Source organism: Doryrhamphus excisus, chromosome 18 (assembly GCF_030265055.1).
Source record: "Doryrhamphus excisus isolate RoL2022-K1 chromosome 18, RoL_Dexc_1.0, whole genome shotgun sequence".
Taxonomy (NCBI): domain Eukaryota; kingdom Metazoa; phylum Chordata; class Actinopteri; order Syngnathiformes; family Syngnathidae; genus Doryrhamphus; species Doryrhamphus excisus.
In genome coordinates, this window is record NC_080483.1 from 12,439,597 (window position 1) to 12,453,693 (window position 14,097).

A 14,097-nucleotide genomic window follows, 5' to 3' on the forward strand; every position below is an offset into this window, starting at 1 on the left:
AGGGGCAGCAAGCTTTGGCACACATCCATATTTAGCCTATATCACCTGACTTTGGCCGGGCCAGCCAATCACAGGGACATATAGACAAACAACCATTCACACTCACATTCATACCTATGGACAATTTGGAGTCGACAATTAACCTAGCATGTTTTTGGAATATGGGAAGAAACAAGGAAAACATGCAAACTCCACACAGAGATGACCAAGGGGTGGAATCGAACTCGGGTCTCCTAGCGGTGTGGCCTAACCACTTGCCCCACCGTGCAACCACTATTTAGCCTCTTCAATTTAGTTATTAAACTAAATTGTTTTAAACAGAGTAGGGAATAAGGCCAAAAGCCAAAAATGTACCACTTCCACACAGAATGAGAGAACCTTTTTTTCCATCCTTCTCCATCCTCAGCTATAGCATGTTGGCTCGGCTAACATGTTTTTGGAATGTGGGAGGAAACCGGAGTACCCGGAGAAAACCCACGCATGCACGGGGAGAACATGCAAACTCCACACAGAGATGGCTGAGGGTGAAATTGAACCCGGGTCTCCTAGCTGTGTGGCCTGCTCGCTAAACACTCGCACACCGTGCAACCGCTAACTATTTAGCCTCTCCAATTTACTTATTGTAAACTTAAAATATTTTAAACAGAGTAGGGAAAAAGGGCAAATAAGACAAAAATGTACCACTTCCACACAGAATAAGAGGAAAACCTTTTTTTTTTTCATCCTTCTCCTTCATCTTCAGCCATAGCATGCTGGCTCGGCTAACATCATGTCTAGCATGTTTTTGGAATGTGGGAGGAAACCGGAGTACCCGGAGAAAACCCACACATGCAAACTCCACACAGAGATGGCCGAGGGTGGAATTGAACCCGGGTCTCCTAGCTGTGAAGTCTGCGCCCTAACCACACGACCGCTGTGCAGCCCTAGGCATGATGTGAACATGCAAACTCCACAAAGAGATGCCCAAGCGGAGATTCGAACGTAGATCATCTGACTAACCACTAGTCCACCGTGCGGCCCATGTTGGCACCCTTTGAGGGTAAAAATGCTCTTTTAGAAATCCACGCCTTCACCATCATGTGAGCCTGAAGGAAGCACATTCCCATTTTGACAACGTTCCATAGTGGCAGGCAAAGTGACGGACAGCAGTGCATGAGAACCCCCCCCACCCGCCGGCTTGGCCCGCAGAGCCAGAGAGTAGACAGTATCTCCGCCGCTTCATGCTCAGAGAAGCAGCTTTTGAGGGATCATGAATTATGAACAGCTGTGTGCCCATTCTCATCATTTTTACACGACGATTATCATTTTCCGCTGCTTTCATGCTAGCAGGAAGTGGGTCGCCTGTCGTGCTTGTTCTCAACATTTGACGACGATTTTGTCTTTTTTTTTTTGGCTATGCTTTGTTGCCCCGATGTCCGAGCTCATGTGACAAATTGTCGACTTAGAAGTATTTGCATGGTTATGAATATTCCATATACACGGGTTCTCAAAAGCGTTCCAATGTGAACACACAAACGGTAACACATGTCAAGGAGGTCGGCACGCCTGCAAGCTCTTACGAGAATGAAAATTTCTTGTACGGGTCAAAAGAGCGAGTCTAATTTGCGAGTGTGCGCACTGAGACGGACGACTTCCAGCGCGGCTTCATGTGCAAGTCGCCGCGCATCAGATCAAAGCGGCGCCGCTCATTAGCTATGCAAGTACTCAACCATACATTCCCATCACGTTTCAAATGCAGCGTGACATCAAATGAAATAGAAAAAAAATACAAAGTCTCAAGGCAAAGTAAAGAAAGTGGAGATTCTATTTCAGGCGTTCGTGGCTTTGGCGGTGACCTTTAATCCAATGATCGACTCCCCCACCCCGACCCGACCCGACCGTGGCCTGCGTTGGCTTCTGCAGTGGTCGTCTGATTCTGATCCAACCAGCAAAAACTACAGAACGTTTTAACATTCTTGGCCAGGGACAATCGATATGCGGCAGTCCGCATGATGGAGGGAAAATGCTGAGCTCGGCATTTTCAGGTCTCACTGTATATCTTTATACTGTATCTGCCTATAAACGAGCTAACAAAGACAAGGAATCAGACAACGACGGCTGTTGGTTGTTTCATGCAACCAAAGCAGAAAATAGCTTCTGCGGATGCGTTCACCAAGAGGCTTTTGTTCCCCTACGAGTGGCAGCGCATCACATTGATCTCCCTCGCCATGCACAATTTATTTGACTTCATTGTCCTCCCACTCGCCTTGTGTCAGGGGTGTGTACATCCTGCATGTTTTTGTGTGAGTGTGTGTGTGTGTGTGTGTGTGTGTGTGTAGGTGCTAAACCCTCTGTCATTGCATCAAGACAGAGACACGTTTCCACCAAGCAGTGTTCAGTTTCGGAGTGGCCTGGGTTGGCTTCAGTTCAGATGTGTCATAATTAAAAAATTAATATAATATATATAATATAATATAAACCCAGTATTACTATTTGGCAACTGAACTGTGTTATAAATGTATTTTCTGTATGATTCCGAATTGCTGAATTTGCACATTTCCTGATCAAATGCATGGTAGGAAGCATAGATGAGACTGCAGTGAATCTCTTAGTGCACAGCTGAGCATACCGTCTGAGTGCACTGGACTGAGTGCATTGGATGTTGCATGCCCATTTCTGTGTGTCCACATGTCACCAATGATACAATGTTTGCATTTGTTACACAAATTATGTGTCTTTAATGTAGGTCTGACAGCATTATTCATGCTAATCAGGCAATAAAATACATAGAAATGTCCTACCTTGAAGCCGAAGTCTTCATCACCGTAAAGGGGTGGGGGTGTCATGAGCTGGAAAGTGCTTGTTGCTGCCGTCCTTCCAGAGAGAAAAAAAGCCAGTATCAGCCGTTTGTTTTTTGTTACTTAAATACACAAAGAGCAGCGCTAGTGTGAGCTAGACTTAGCAACAAGGATTATATAGCGAGTCAAGGTATAAAACAAAACAAAAAAATATTCAAACAGGACAGAGGACAGGTACCGTAAAACGGGGTTATAAGGGACGGAGGGACAATTTTTGGGTGATTTACGACCAGTCCAGGGTGTACCCCGCCTTACGCCCGAAGACAGCTGGGATAGGCTCCAGCATACCCCCCGACCCTCGTGAGGATAAGCGGTAGAAAATGAATGAATGAATGAATGAATGTTCAAGAATATATGCTTCTTTGAAAATAACAAGGGTTGCATGGCGGTCGAGTGGTTAGCGCGCAGACCTCACAGCTAGGAGACCAGGGTTCAATTCCACCCTCATGTTCTCCCCATGCGTGGGTTTTCTCCGGGTACTCCGGTTTCCTCCCACATTCCAAAAACATGCTAGGTTAATTAGCAACTCCAAATTGTCCATAGGTATGAATGTGAGTGTGAATGGTTGTTTGACTATATGTGCTCTGTGATTGGCTGGCGACCAGTCCAGGGTGTACCCTGCCTCTCACCCAAAGACAGCTGGGATAGGCTCCAGCAACCGCCGCAACCCTCATGAGGAAAAGCAGTAGAAAATGAATGAATGAAAAAAATGCTTCCTGTTTAACATGAAAAAGCAGAATTACATTTAAAACATTTTACCCCAAATTGTTCCTTATTAGCCCGGAAATTGTCCCTCATTACCCCATTTTATGGTACATACAAATAAAAAGGTAGGTCTTTTGGTAGGTTCCATTTTTAAATAACAATAGAACACTATATTATGTGTCAATCAAAATTGTCTAAAATGGCCCTTACTGAAGGACTGAAGGACTAATTAATGATTCAGTCATCAAGTAACATTTTTGTAATGTCACTTCCTGTGTGGATGGGATGAAATAAGCTATTCGCCAACCTCAAATTAATTTGGCACTTTCGACTTCATCTCGACTATAATTACAGATCTGTTTACCGACACCAATAGCTTGTTGAAAAAAACATGTTAGGTTGAGTGCTGACACACGCTAATAACACAAGCTAATTGACGCCAACGCCTGCGCTTTGAAGGTGTTGATAGTAATACCCAGAAATAGGGCTTCTACTTCTGTTTCTGGGTCCCCCCCCCTCCTCCTCCTACAGAGGAGGAGGAAACCAGGTACTCTAGTGGAGATACATTGTGATGTTAAATGATACATACACAAGGACGGAGCTAAACAGCAAAATAGATAAACAGCATGAGGACGTGAAATCCCTCATGTAGGATTTGAAGAAATTGCATCACGTCAGAAACAAATGAATGGACTGGAAGGAAAAGTAGAAGCTTGAAATAAACACAAAATGATGAAAAGGATTGCATTACATCGCAAATGACTGGATGATTTGGAGCAGTCGACGAGCATGAACAACGTGATTGTGACGAGGATTTGCGCTACACGCAGGTCTTATGCCAGTGGGGCTGATAACGGAGGAAGATGTTGCTCCAATACGCTGTATTATGCAAACAGGATTTTAGTATCATAAACATACTTTGCTTATCAATGAAATTCATGGTTAGCATTGTGTCTTTGGATTACTGATATCAATCTCGGACAACTGTCATAATTAGTTTTACTAATTAAAATCTAACTAATGTTCCACATTATTATGCACGCCACAGATTTCAAGTAACCCACCAACCTCACCATCATTGGCAGTTATAGGCATAAAAAGGAGAGAAACTCATTGAGTGCCAAAACCTTATTTTTTCTCATTTATTCAAGGATTTTTGTTTTTTTTTTATCTAATTAATAACCAAAGTACCGCTGTAATGTAACAGTGCCAAGTTCCACCACAACCACCTTGTGGGTGCCAAACAGGCTTTATTGTCTTGAGTGTGTGTGTGTGTGTGTATGTGTGTTTGCTCACCATCATTTGTTTGTACGCACTTATGTGTGTATGATATTTGTATGCATCTCCTACGTGTGTGTGTGCGCACATACAGGGAAGTAACGTGATGGAGGACCAGGATCTCAGAGACATTGGGATCACAGATCCAGGACACAGGAAGAAAATCCTCCATGCAGCACGCAACTTGCCAAAGGTATGACTTCCATTTCAAAAATTATGATTGATTTTTTTTTAGTTTTTAATTCATATACTAATTCGGTGCACTAAAAGTGTTTTAAAGCGACAATGGAAACATACCTGCACTATTTCTGTGCTGCAGGTCAAAGCTCTTGGCTGTGATGGCAGCACGTCTTTAGCTTCATGGCTGGATGTCCTGGGTCTACAGGAATACCTGCCCAACTTCCTGTCCAGCGGCTATCGCACTCTGGAGTGCGTAAAGAACCTGTGGGAGTTGGAGATCATCAATGTAAGAAGCTTATTAGTGCATGTGCTTTATGGTAATGGTAATGGTTTTATTTCATTTGAACATGCATCAGATTACAATTGAATGCATCACATAATCAGTTCACAGTTCCACATGTCCAAAAGGAGTAGGAAGAAGCAAAGCTTATTAAATCCTACCCCTCCATCTGGTACTTTTACAATCAGTAACTGTTACATTTGTTCACTTCCTGCTTTCCATAATACAGTTTAAAGGATTTTTTTTGTTTTTTTCATTTGATTTTTTTAAATTTTGTAATTGTTTTGTTTAAATGCAAACCCATGAGATCATATGTTTGTAGGTTTTGTTTTTCTTTTTTCCCCATAGACATTCTCCAAAGATGACTTTTTTTTAAACATATTTTAGCAATGGTTAGCATGAATAATTTACTGCAGGGTAGAAAATGCCACAGACATCTTGTAGCCTCTGTGTTCATTGTGGCAGATATAACACGAGTCAGATACCATCTAGAAGTTCAACTCTACTATTTGAGCATAGGTTCAGAAAATGAGCGTGTTTCCATGGTTACATTTAGCAGAATTTCCTTCAGTGTCCCATCTTTTTTTTTTACCCCCGCTCCAACATCTCCGACATGCTCTGCAGCATCTCGCAGCAAATCAAGCATCAAGATGACCTACAAACCGTTTTACATTCCCATGCAATCCCAAGGCTCTTTATTAGGATTTACATTCCTATCTAAATGCAGCGCACCTCATGCCTCATTCGGGGTCCCACTGGGAATGTGGAGAATAATGGAAACATGCGGCAGAACTTCCAGACCAGTTGCCTCTTCTCCCTGCCTGTGACTGGATGAATAATTGAAAGCTTCAGACAAAGAAGCAGCATCAGTCTGTTGCAGCAGCAAAAAACTAATTGCACATGGAACATTAATAACAGGCTGCATGAGTGTTAATAGCCAATTATGCAAATGTAGGATAAAGAGTTTTGACTGCATAAAACTAACAACCTCTGAGACGTGTAATCGCAGTTTAACAGGGAGGAACATTCTGTACTTGGAGAAGGTGCGTGTCTTACCGTACGCAACAGGTGGTCGCCTGGATACGGACGAATTCCGTTCCTAGGATGCGTTGCAAGATGAATTTTAGTCGAAGTCAGATTTCCTGCTGAAAGGAACGCTTAAGTAACTTACACTGTACACAGAACATGTGAATAATAACAAAAAATATATATTTTAATCTAATTTTGAAACACTTATATGCTAGGACTACGTTAAAAAGCCATAGCATTTCAGTATGTGGAATCAAACTATGGAATGGATTGAGTAAGGAAGTCAAACAATGCACAACGATGAGCCAATTCAAGAAACAATACAAGCAGTTGATGTTTGCTAAATACAAGGATGAAGAGTCTTGAACCAGTCATGATGTGCTATATATATCACTATATTGACACTTACTATGGTAACCATTATGTCATTGGATGGTCATATCACCTCGTACTTCGGTATGAAACAAACAAAAAAAAAAATTATAAAAAAAAAAAAAAAAAATTAAATAAAATTAAAAAAATCAAAATTTATTAAATAAATTAAAAAAAAATATTAGAAAGGCAGGGAAAAATTAATAAATAAATAAAAAAACAAACAAACCAAAAAAAAACTTTAAACTGTATTATGGAAAGCAGGAAGTGAACAAATGTAACAGTTACTGATTGTAAAAGTACCAGATGGAGGGGTAGGATTTAATAAGCTTTGCTTCTTCCTACTCCTTTTGGACATGTGGAACTGTGAACTGATTATGTGATGCATTCAATTGTAATCTGATGCATGTTCAAATGAAATTAAACCATTACCATTATCATATATGAAGGACCGCACAGTGGTCCGGTGGTTAGCGCGCAGACCACACAGCTAGGAGCCCTGAGTTTGAAGTACACTGTCTACGTATGATCCAAGATCATCTTTTATACCGCGAAGGGAACTTTACAATGAAGTAAAACTCCCATTGAATTAATCGGAGGGATTGTTTACATGTCTCGGTAGGTGCTGCTGTTTTGTTTTGTTTTGTTTGCTAAGCACTAAACAGAAAAACAGGTGTTAAGTGTTTAAGTGGACCCGAATACTAATTGGTGTATAGCAGGGGTGTCAAACTCTGAATGCAGGTTTTATTTCCAGCCAGCCACTAAAGCAGGTGATTGCTGGAGAAAAAAAAAACCTGCAATGTCTCGGCCCCCCGAGTGTCTGCATTTGTTATTTTGCTATAAAAAGAAGCTTGATTCCAGATTGTGAGTTATGTAGCATCCCATGAAGGAGAAAGTGGAGTAAAATAAATCTGATGGTAAAACAGATTGAGGTTGAATTATTGATGGGAGTCGAGGGGCGTGTGCCACCAACTCAGTGTAATTTGGATGCGACTCTTATTAGTTTAACTTAGACTGGGCCAGGCATACAACATGAGAGAGTACGGCGTTACTGAGCCCGTTATTGGATGCTTTGCCTTTTTAGGTCATTAGGGTGGGTCCGCTGGGCCACAGGAAGAGGATCATCGCATCTCTGGCCGAGAGACCCTACGAGGAGGCTCCCTCCAAGTCCCGTCGCCTGTCTCCCATTATGGTGAGAACGACTTTGCAGAACGACTATGCTATGCTAACACTTGGTATGTTTGATTCTAATTTGTGTCTAAATAACATCAGGACCAAATAAGTATATTATTGATTGAAGACATCAGAGATATTCTTGTTATCAATGAGGCAATACATCTTCCAACCACTTGATGGCAGTAATGCATTTCAAGCAGAAGAAACTAGACAAGCCTGTAGTGTTAGGTTACTTCCTGTTTCGGGCAAGACTTACGTGGAGGAAACCACAGGGAAAACCCAGGACATGTTGGAGAGACAATGTCTCTCAACTAAGCTGGGAACGCCTCGGGATTCGCCGAAAGGAGCTGGAGGCTGCCATCCTGTTACCTGGGACAATAGATCAAATCAGACATTAAACAGTATCGCCATACTGTACCTGGTGGTCTTCATTGAGGGCAGAATTTCCCCATGAGCTTTCACTTTATGCTACACTGTTCTCCAGTCATTATCTAGTTCAATGTCGGACAAATGGTGCCTTTAAGTACAAAGTCAGTCTATTTTCCCTAGTGCTCAAGCTTGAACATGTCATCCGCAAAATGGCGTGTGTACTTCGTGATGGCATAGCAAGCGAATGTGAGATGCATTCACAGACTACATTTTATTTACTCTCATATGGAATATATTCAATCAGAAAGAACACTTATTGAATTAGTTAGGACAACAAAAATGCACCATGCTGCTTTTCTTTTTTGACAAGTTGAATATTGTCGATTTAGTTTGTATTTCTGTGCTTTTGCACAAATTGATTCATCTCTTTCAGTATCTAATTTATGAGATTTTTTTCTTCCGTAATGTTCACAATGCCTAAATAAAAGAGTCTGATTTCCCAGCCAAATAAAAGTAGCTGAGGCTTTATTTTCCAGGAGGAATCTTGGATGTAGATCAGGAACGCTTCAGGAGACAATTCTGTCTAAACAGTCGTCTGTATGTGTGTGTGATGTTTTCTATAAATGTGTGTGTTTGGTGTGTTAGTTCCATGACCTCCTGTCCCAGACTACGTGCCCCCTGGGCCAGATGGACCCCTACACCAGTCGCTCCATGGACATGCTCCTGCCCCTGGCGGAGGCCGACCGGAGGCGGAGAGGAGGAGATCAAGACTGTAGCGTTTCTCTGCGTTCCTATTGTGAGAGGCCGCGCTCTGTCGTAAGTTCTTACAGTTGTTTACTTATTAAAACTTCTTTGGTTTCCTCCACATCACGTGGTAGACGTTTGCTCACGCTTGGGGGGGTGCGAGTATCACGCCTGTAGAGGGCGCCCATGCGCTATGGTGAACGCTACGCATTAGTAAAGAGATTTTGTTTTCTTTCCCCTCTGCGGCGCCCCCTGGAGAATGTCGCCTTGGGCAATTACCCATATGCCCCATAGCTAGAACCGCTACTGCTTTCATTTTTTAGTATATGGCCCTTGGTGGAAAAAGTTTGGACACCTCTGACTAAGATGGAACAAACACTTTGAAATTCTGTGGTCCATCAATTCAGAATTCAGAAGAAAATATGTCAACAAAAATCCAAAATATTTCCAAAAAATGGGTTGCGTCAAGAAAAAGTATTCTTAAGTATTGATTTATTTATTTGTATTTATTTTTATTTTAATATTATTCATTCATTTTCTACCGCTTATCCTCACAAGAGTCGCCATCTTCAGGCGAGAGGCGGGGTACACCCTAGACTGGTCGCCAACCAATCACAGGGCACATATAGACAAACAACCATTCACACTCACATTCATACCTATGGACAATTTGGAGTCGCCAATTAACCTAGCATGTTTTTGGAATGTGGGAGGAAACCGGAGTACACGGGGAGAACATGCAAACTCCACACAGAGTTGGCCGAGGGTGTAATAGAACTCGGGTGTCCTCGCTGTGAGGTCTGTGCACTAACCACTCAACCAACGTGCAGCCGTGCAGAGAATAATGTGTGAGCTAAATGCTAACAGGACAAGTTAAATAATTTCAGACTGCAGGTTTCTTAGTACACAACCTGTTTTTTGGAATGTGGGAGGAAACCGGAGTACCCGGAGAAAGATGGCCGAGGGTGGAATTGAACCCTGGTCTCCTAGCTGTGAGGTTTGCACGCTAACCACATGACCGCCGTGCAACCCAATATTCTATTAATGACACAAAATTGTTACTAACTCTTTCAATATGTTTTCATACATTGTTATAATCCCGAACACCCGATCCCAAAGAGTCATCATATTTTTTACGTTTTTTTTTTTGTGCGAGAGGCAAAAAGAGGTGATGACGCAACTGCACACTAATGGATGGCAGTTTTAGAGCAGCTTTAAGCCATAAAACCAGCAAAGTAGCATTTGATAATGTCAATGGAAAAACATACATGACAGCAAAGAGGAAGTGGAAGAACATGGAGTGTAGAATGCCAAGGAAATTTTAACGCATGCACACATACGTACCGTTCAATTCCAAATGTGAAAACTGTAAATAGCTCAGGGTGTTATTTATGTCAATAAATTGTTATGTTGATGTGAAAGTTATGCTTGAAATGTATGTTTTATATATTTTTTTCCCTTTTTTTTTTTAGTTGGGAACTGATATTTTCCCAACACTTTTCTATGTTCGACTACTGATTACTAAAGAATGGAAGAAGGTTATTATTATTCGAATTACTACTACTACTACTTATAACACCTAGCCAAGATCTATACAATCTGATCCCTTGATTCCTGTGGTGACAGCAACTGCCCGGGAGCCGGGGACCAAAATTCCAGGGGGCACCACTGTTGTTTCCACTACATGTATTTGTTAAATTTGTAATTCCTTCAGAGTAATGGAGTAATAATGTATTCCAAGTACAGACAAGTAACACGCTGCACTAAATATGCATGCTAACATAGTCGCATCTGTTTCCAGCCTCAGTCAGCGAATGCTAACACAATCTAGCAAGTTGAATTAACACGTGAACAAGATCGGAACCAGCATCTCGGTCCACTGTCATGAACTCCACGGCTCTTACGTGATCAGCTGCTTCCTCCTGAGGTGAAAGCACTAAGAATAACTCTGCGATCAAATGTTACCATTCGCTAAAAGGTCAAGCTGCGGCACAAACACAAAAACAGTCACGCGTGCACAACTCAAGAGGAGCATCCAGCCAGAAGAAGAGAAATACTACTTGACTGCACCACTCACCCGCTCCACCATCGTGGTCTTTATCACCAAATGCTGCTGACCTCCAACAGGAGGAGCATTTGACTCCATTGCCAGTTTAGCCACCAACTACATTTTTTTTTTCTTCTTTGTAGGACCGTCACAGTGAACGACACAAAGAATCTCGTCTCAACTTGCGGCCGCCCAGCCACTCTGCTACCTACGCCACGGTGTCCGCCTGGCACCACCAGCCTGAGAAACTCATCCTGGACGCCTGCGGGTACGAGGCAACAGTAAGTCACTTTTTATGGCCTTCAGCATTTAGACACTGTTTAGACACCTGCATCATCTAATGCAGGGGTCTCAAACACGCGGCCACTAGTTTGAGGCCCCCGCCTTGATATGAAAGTTTAATGTTAGTGCGGCCCGCGCAAGTTTGATATGATTGCTGTATGGTATCATGTACCCAGAAAAAATTATTACGTTTGATTAATGGTCATGTTAAAGGTTAAATAACTGTTAATAGTTATCCTCTCTATCCGTGTGGAAGTGGTAAGTTTTTGGCTTTAAGTTTAAAGGAAATAACTTGGAGGCTACCGTTTAGGTCGCTAGCTCTCTAGTTTGCGAGTTAGCATGTGTCTCAAGAGCCTGCAGTTGCGCAATATGTTGTAAATAAAAAAAAAAAAGATTATAAATGTGACTATAGTCGTGTTTTGTCATGTCTACAGGGCTCTAATAATGCTTTGTTCATTTTAATCTGAAAAAAAATAATTTGTCTACCCACCAACTATATGTGGTTTTTATTATTTTTATTATTATTATTATATTTATTTATTACTGATTGATTGATTTTCTTTATTCTTGATTTGTTTATTTATTTTTCATCTTATTTTGTGCAGAAAAATAATTAATTTTTATTGTAGAAAATCGGAACCAAAGCACTGAAAAGGTTTGTATATTTTTCTGTTTTTAATAAATGCCTTTTTTTTCGTTTTTTTTTTTTGAAAACCTGATGTGGCCCAGTCTCACCCAGACCCTAGCTCCAGTGCCCCCCCAAGTAAATTGAGTTTGAGACCCCTGATCTAATGTGTAAGCAAAAATGCTTCAACTCCAGTTACTTGGTGTGTGTTCTACAAATGTAAACAACTGCATTTGTAGAACACTACAGTCTCTAATTAGCGGCAGGTCAAAAAACATCGGCATTGTCATTTGTTACACTTTATGACGCCGTCTAACCTGGTATGTTTTTCTAAAGTACTTAGGTTCAATGATAATCAGGGATCTACGAGGGATAGAGTCCACACAAGATGCCTGTGCCAAAATTAGGGCAAGTATGACTGAAACCTGCATTTTTTATTTTTATTTTTAATCTTAATCCATCAAGTAGCTTCCATTGACATTGGTTCTTTTATTGTAGAAATCAAAGGACTCAAGAAAAGGTCCAGTTGTTATCCTCTCCATCACCTACAGGGGGGTCAAGTTCATCGATGCAGCCACAAAGGTAAAGTGTTGTCTACCAGTCTTCATGTTTATTGATTGTCGACTCAACCCAAAACATTCCCGCTGATTGCCTCTGCGTCAATTATTGCTTCCTGTCAGCGTTTCCAGCAACTTTCCTTCCTGTCTCTGCTATTAGACTATAGTTGCAGAACACGAGATCCGCAACATCTCCTGTGCTGCACAGGACCCGGATGACCTCTGCACTTTTGCCTACATTACCAAGGACCTGAAGAGCGGCCACCATTTCTGTCACGTCTTCAGCACGGTGGAGGTGGTAAGTAAAGTATAGCGATAATAATTCTTTAATAATTATTATTCATCATGAAAACCATTTGTGAAAACAGCATGGGGACTAGCGCTCTTTTTGATTGGCTCATTGATTAAATTTTACCGTCTTGCTAAGTGTGACATTTACATGTACGAGATAACGGTAACCGTTCCAATAAAACAAAAAGGTCGATCTGAAAATAATGGGAACGCTGGGGAATAAAACAAGTCTCTCCATGGCAGACACAGACGTATGAGATCATCCTAACACTGGGCCAGGCCTTCGAGGTGGCCTACCAGATGACCGTCCAGTCTAGGCCGAGACACTTCGTCCCGCATTCGTCTTTGGGCTCGGAGGTCCAAGAGACTAAAATAAGCCGACCAGTGTCGCAGTCGTGGAGCAGCATGAGGAGATCCGCAGTGAGTAGCACACCCACAAACAATCACCGAGTTGTTTTTTTTTCTTGCTTATATACGACCTGTATCCGTTAATATGACGGTAAAATTCAATTTTTTCAAGATGTGACCCAGGCCTCGTTTGTATGTTAATAGAAATTCAATATGTTCGCATGTTCAGATCTCGTATATCTGACCGATAAATCATCGAATGACTGATTTGGCCGTGGGAAAGTTGGGAAACCATACTCACAGATGTAGACAATATTTGTAATCCGAAAATTATTTTGAAAAGTAGTTTCAGCGAAGTGGCTCAAGTCAATGTCCACTCCTGGTACCGACATCCACCCAACTCACTCCTTGCAACCATAATTATCACATACTACAGTATTAATTGGCCCTGTAACCCTAGAAACCGCCCATGAATGATACGGGAAAAGGCCGAAATGATACTGTGTCAAAGCCCAGGGGCAGTGATACTGATAAAATATAGAATTTAATCATGTCCAGTATCAGCCCCCGTAGCTGTCCACTCTGGTATCGTGCCCGTGAAACAACCAATCAGAGAACAGCGCACGAGCGTGAACACACAAGCGTTTGTTTTGCTGCCGTCTGTGCTCTGTCAACATATTATTGTTGAAATATTTTTGCAATTCTTGTGTTTACACTGATTAGATATAATACATGTAATAAACTGAAATAAACGGAAATAAACCGCGTGCCAGTATCATATACTGACACTGATACTGATACTGACACTTGGGGGCATGATACCTGGCCTGATACCAGACAAACCATGTGATAACCTATAAGTATCTTCCTGCTGAATCGCCTACGTGAAATCATTTGGTTTCAAAAATGTTGACTTTCAAATTACACATAAAGTCGTGGTCATGTGAACGACACCATGAAAAGATCAGATTCTAACA

General features: G+C 41.7%; 1 protein-coding gene across 5 annotated transcripts in view; it reads left to right on the plus strand.

The window, feature by feature from the left end:
* anks1ab (ankyrin repeat and sterile alpha motif domain containing 1Ab) overlaps positions 1-14,097 on the plus strand; it is a 42,340-nt gene that overhangs the window by 17,540 nt on the left and 10,703 nt on the right. For all 5 annotated transcript variants that reach the window (XM_058055808.1, XM_058055810.1, XM_058055811.1 and 2 more), the window contains 9 exons: positions 4,915-5,013; positions 5,140-5,286; positions 7,766-7,873; positions 8,872-9,042; positions 11,161-11,298; positions 12,261-12,332; positions 12,423-12,506; positions 12,642-12,779; positions 13,016-13,192. In XM_058055808.1, coding sequence (XP_057911791.1) covers positions 4,915-5,013; positions 5,140-5,286; positions 7,766-7,873; positions 8,872-9,042; positions 11,161-11,298; positions 12,261-12,332; positions 12,423-12,506; positions 12,642-12,779; positions 13,016-13,192 — 1,134 coding nt within the window. The remainder of the gene's footprint in view (positions 1-4,914; positions 5,014-5,139; positions 5,287-7,765; positions 7,874-8,871; positions 9,043-11,160; positions 11,299-12,260; positions 12,333-12,422; positions 12,507-12,641; positions 12,780-13,015; positions 13,193-14,097) is intronic.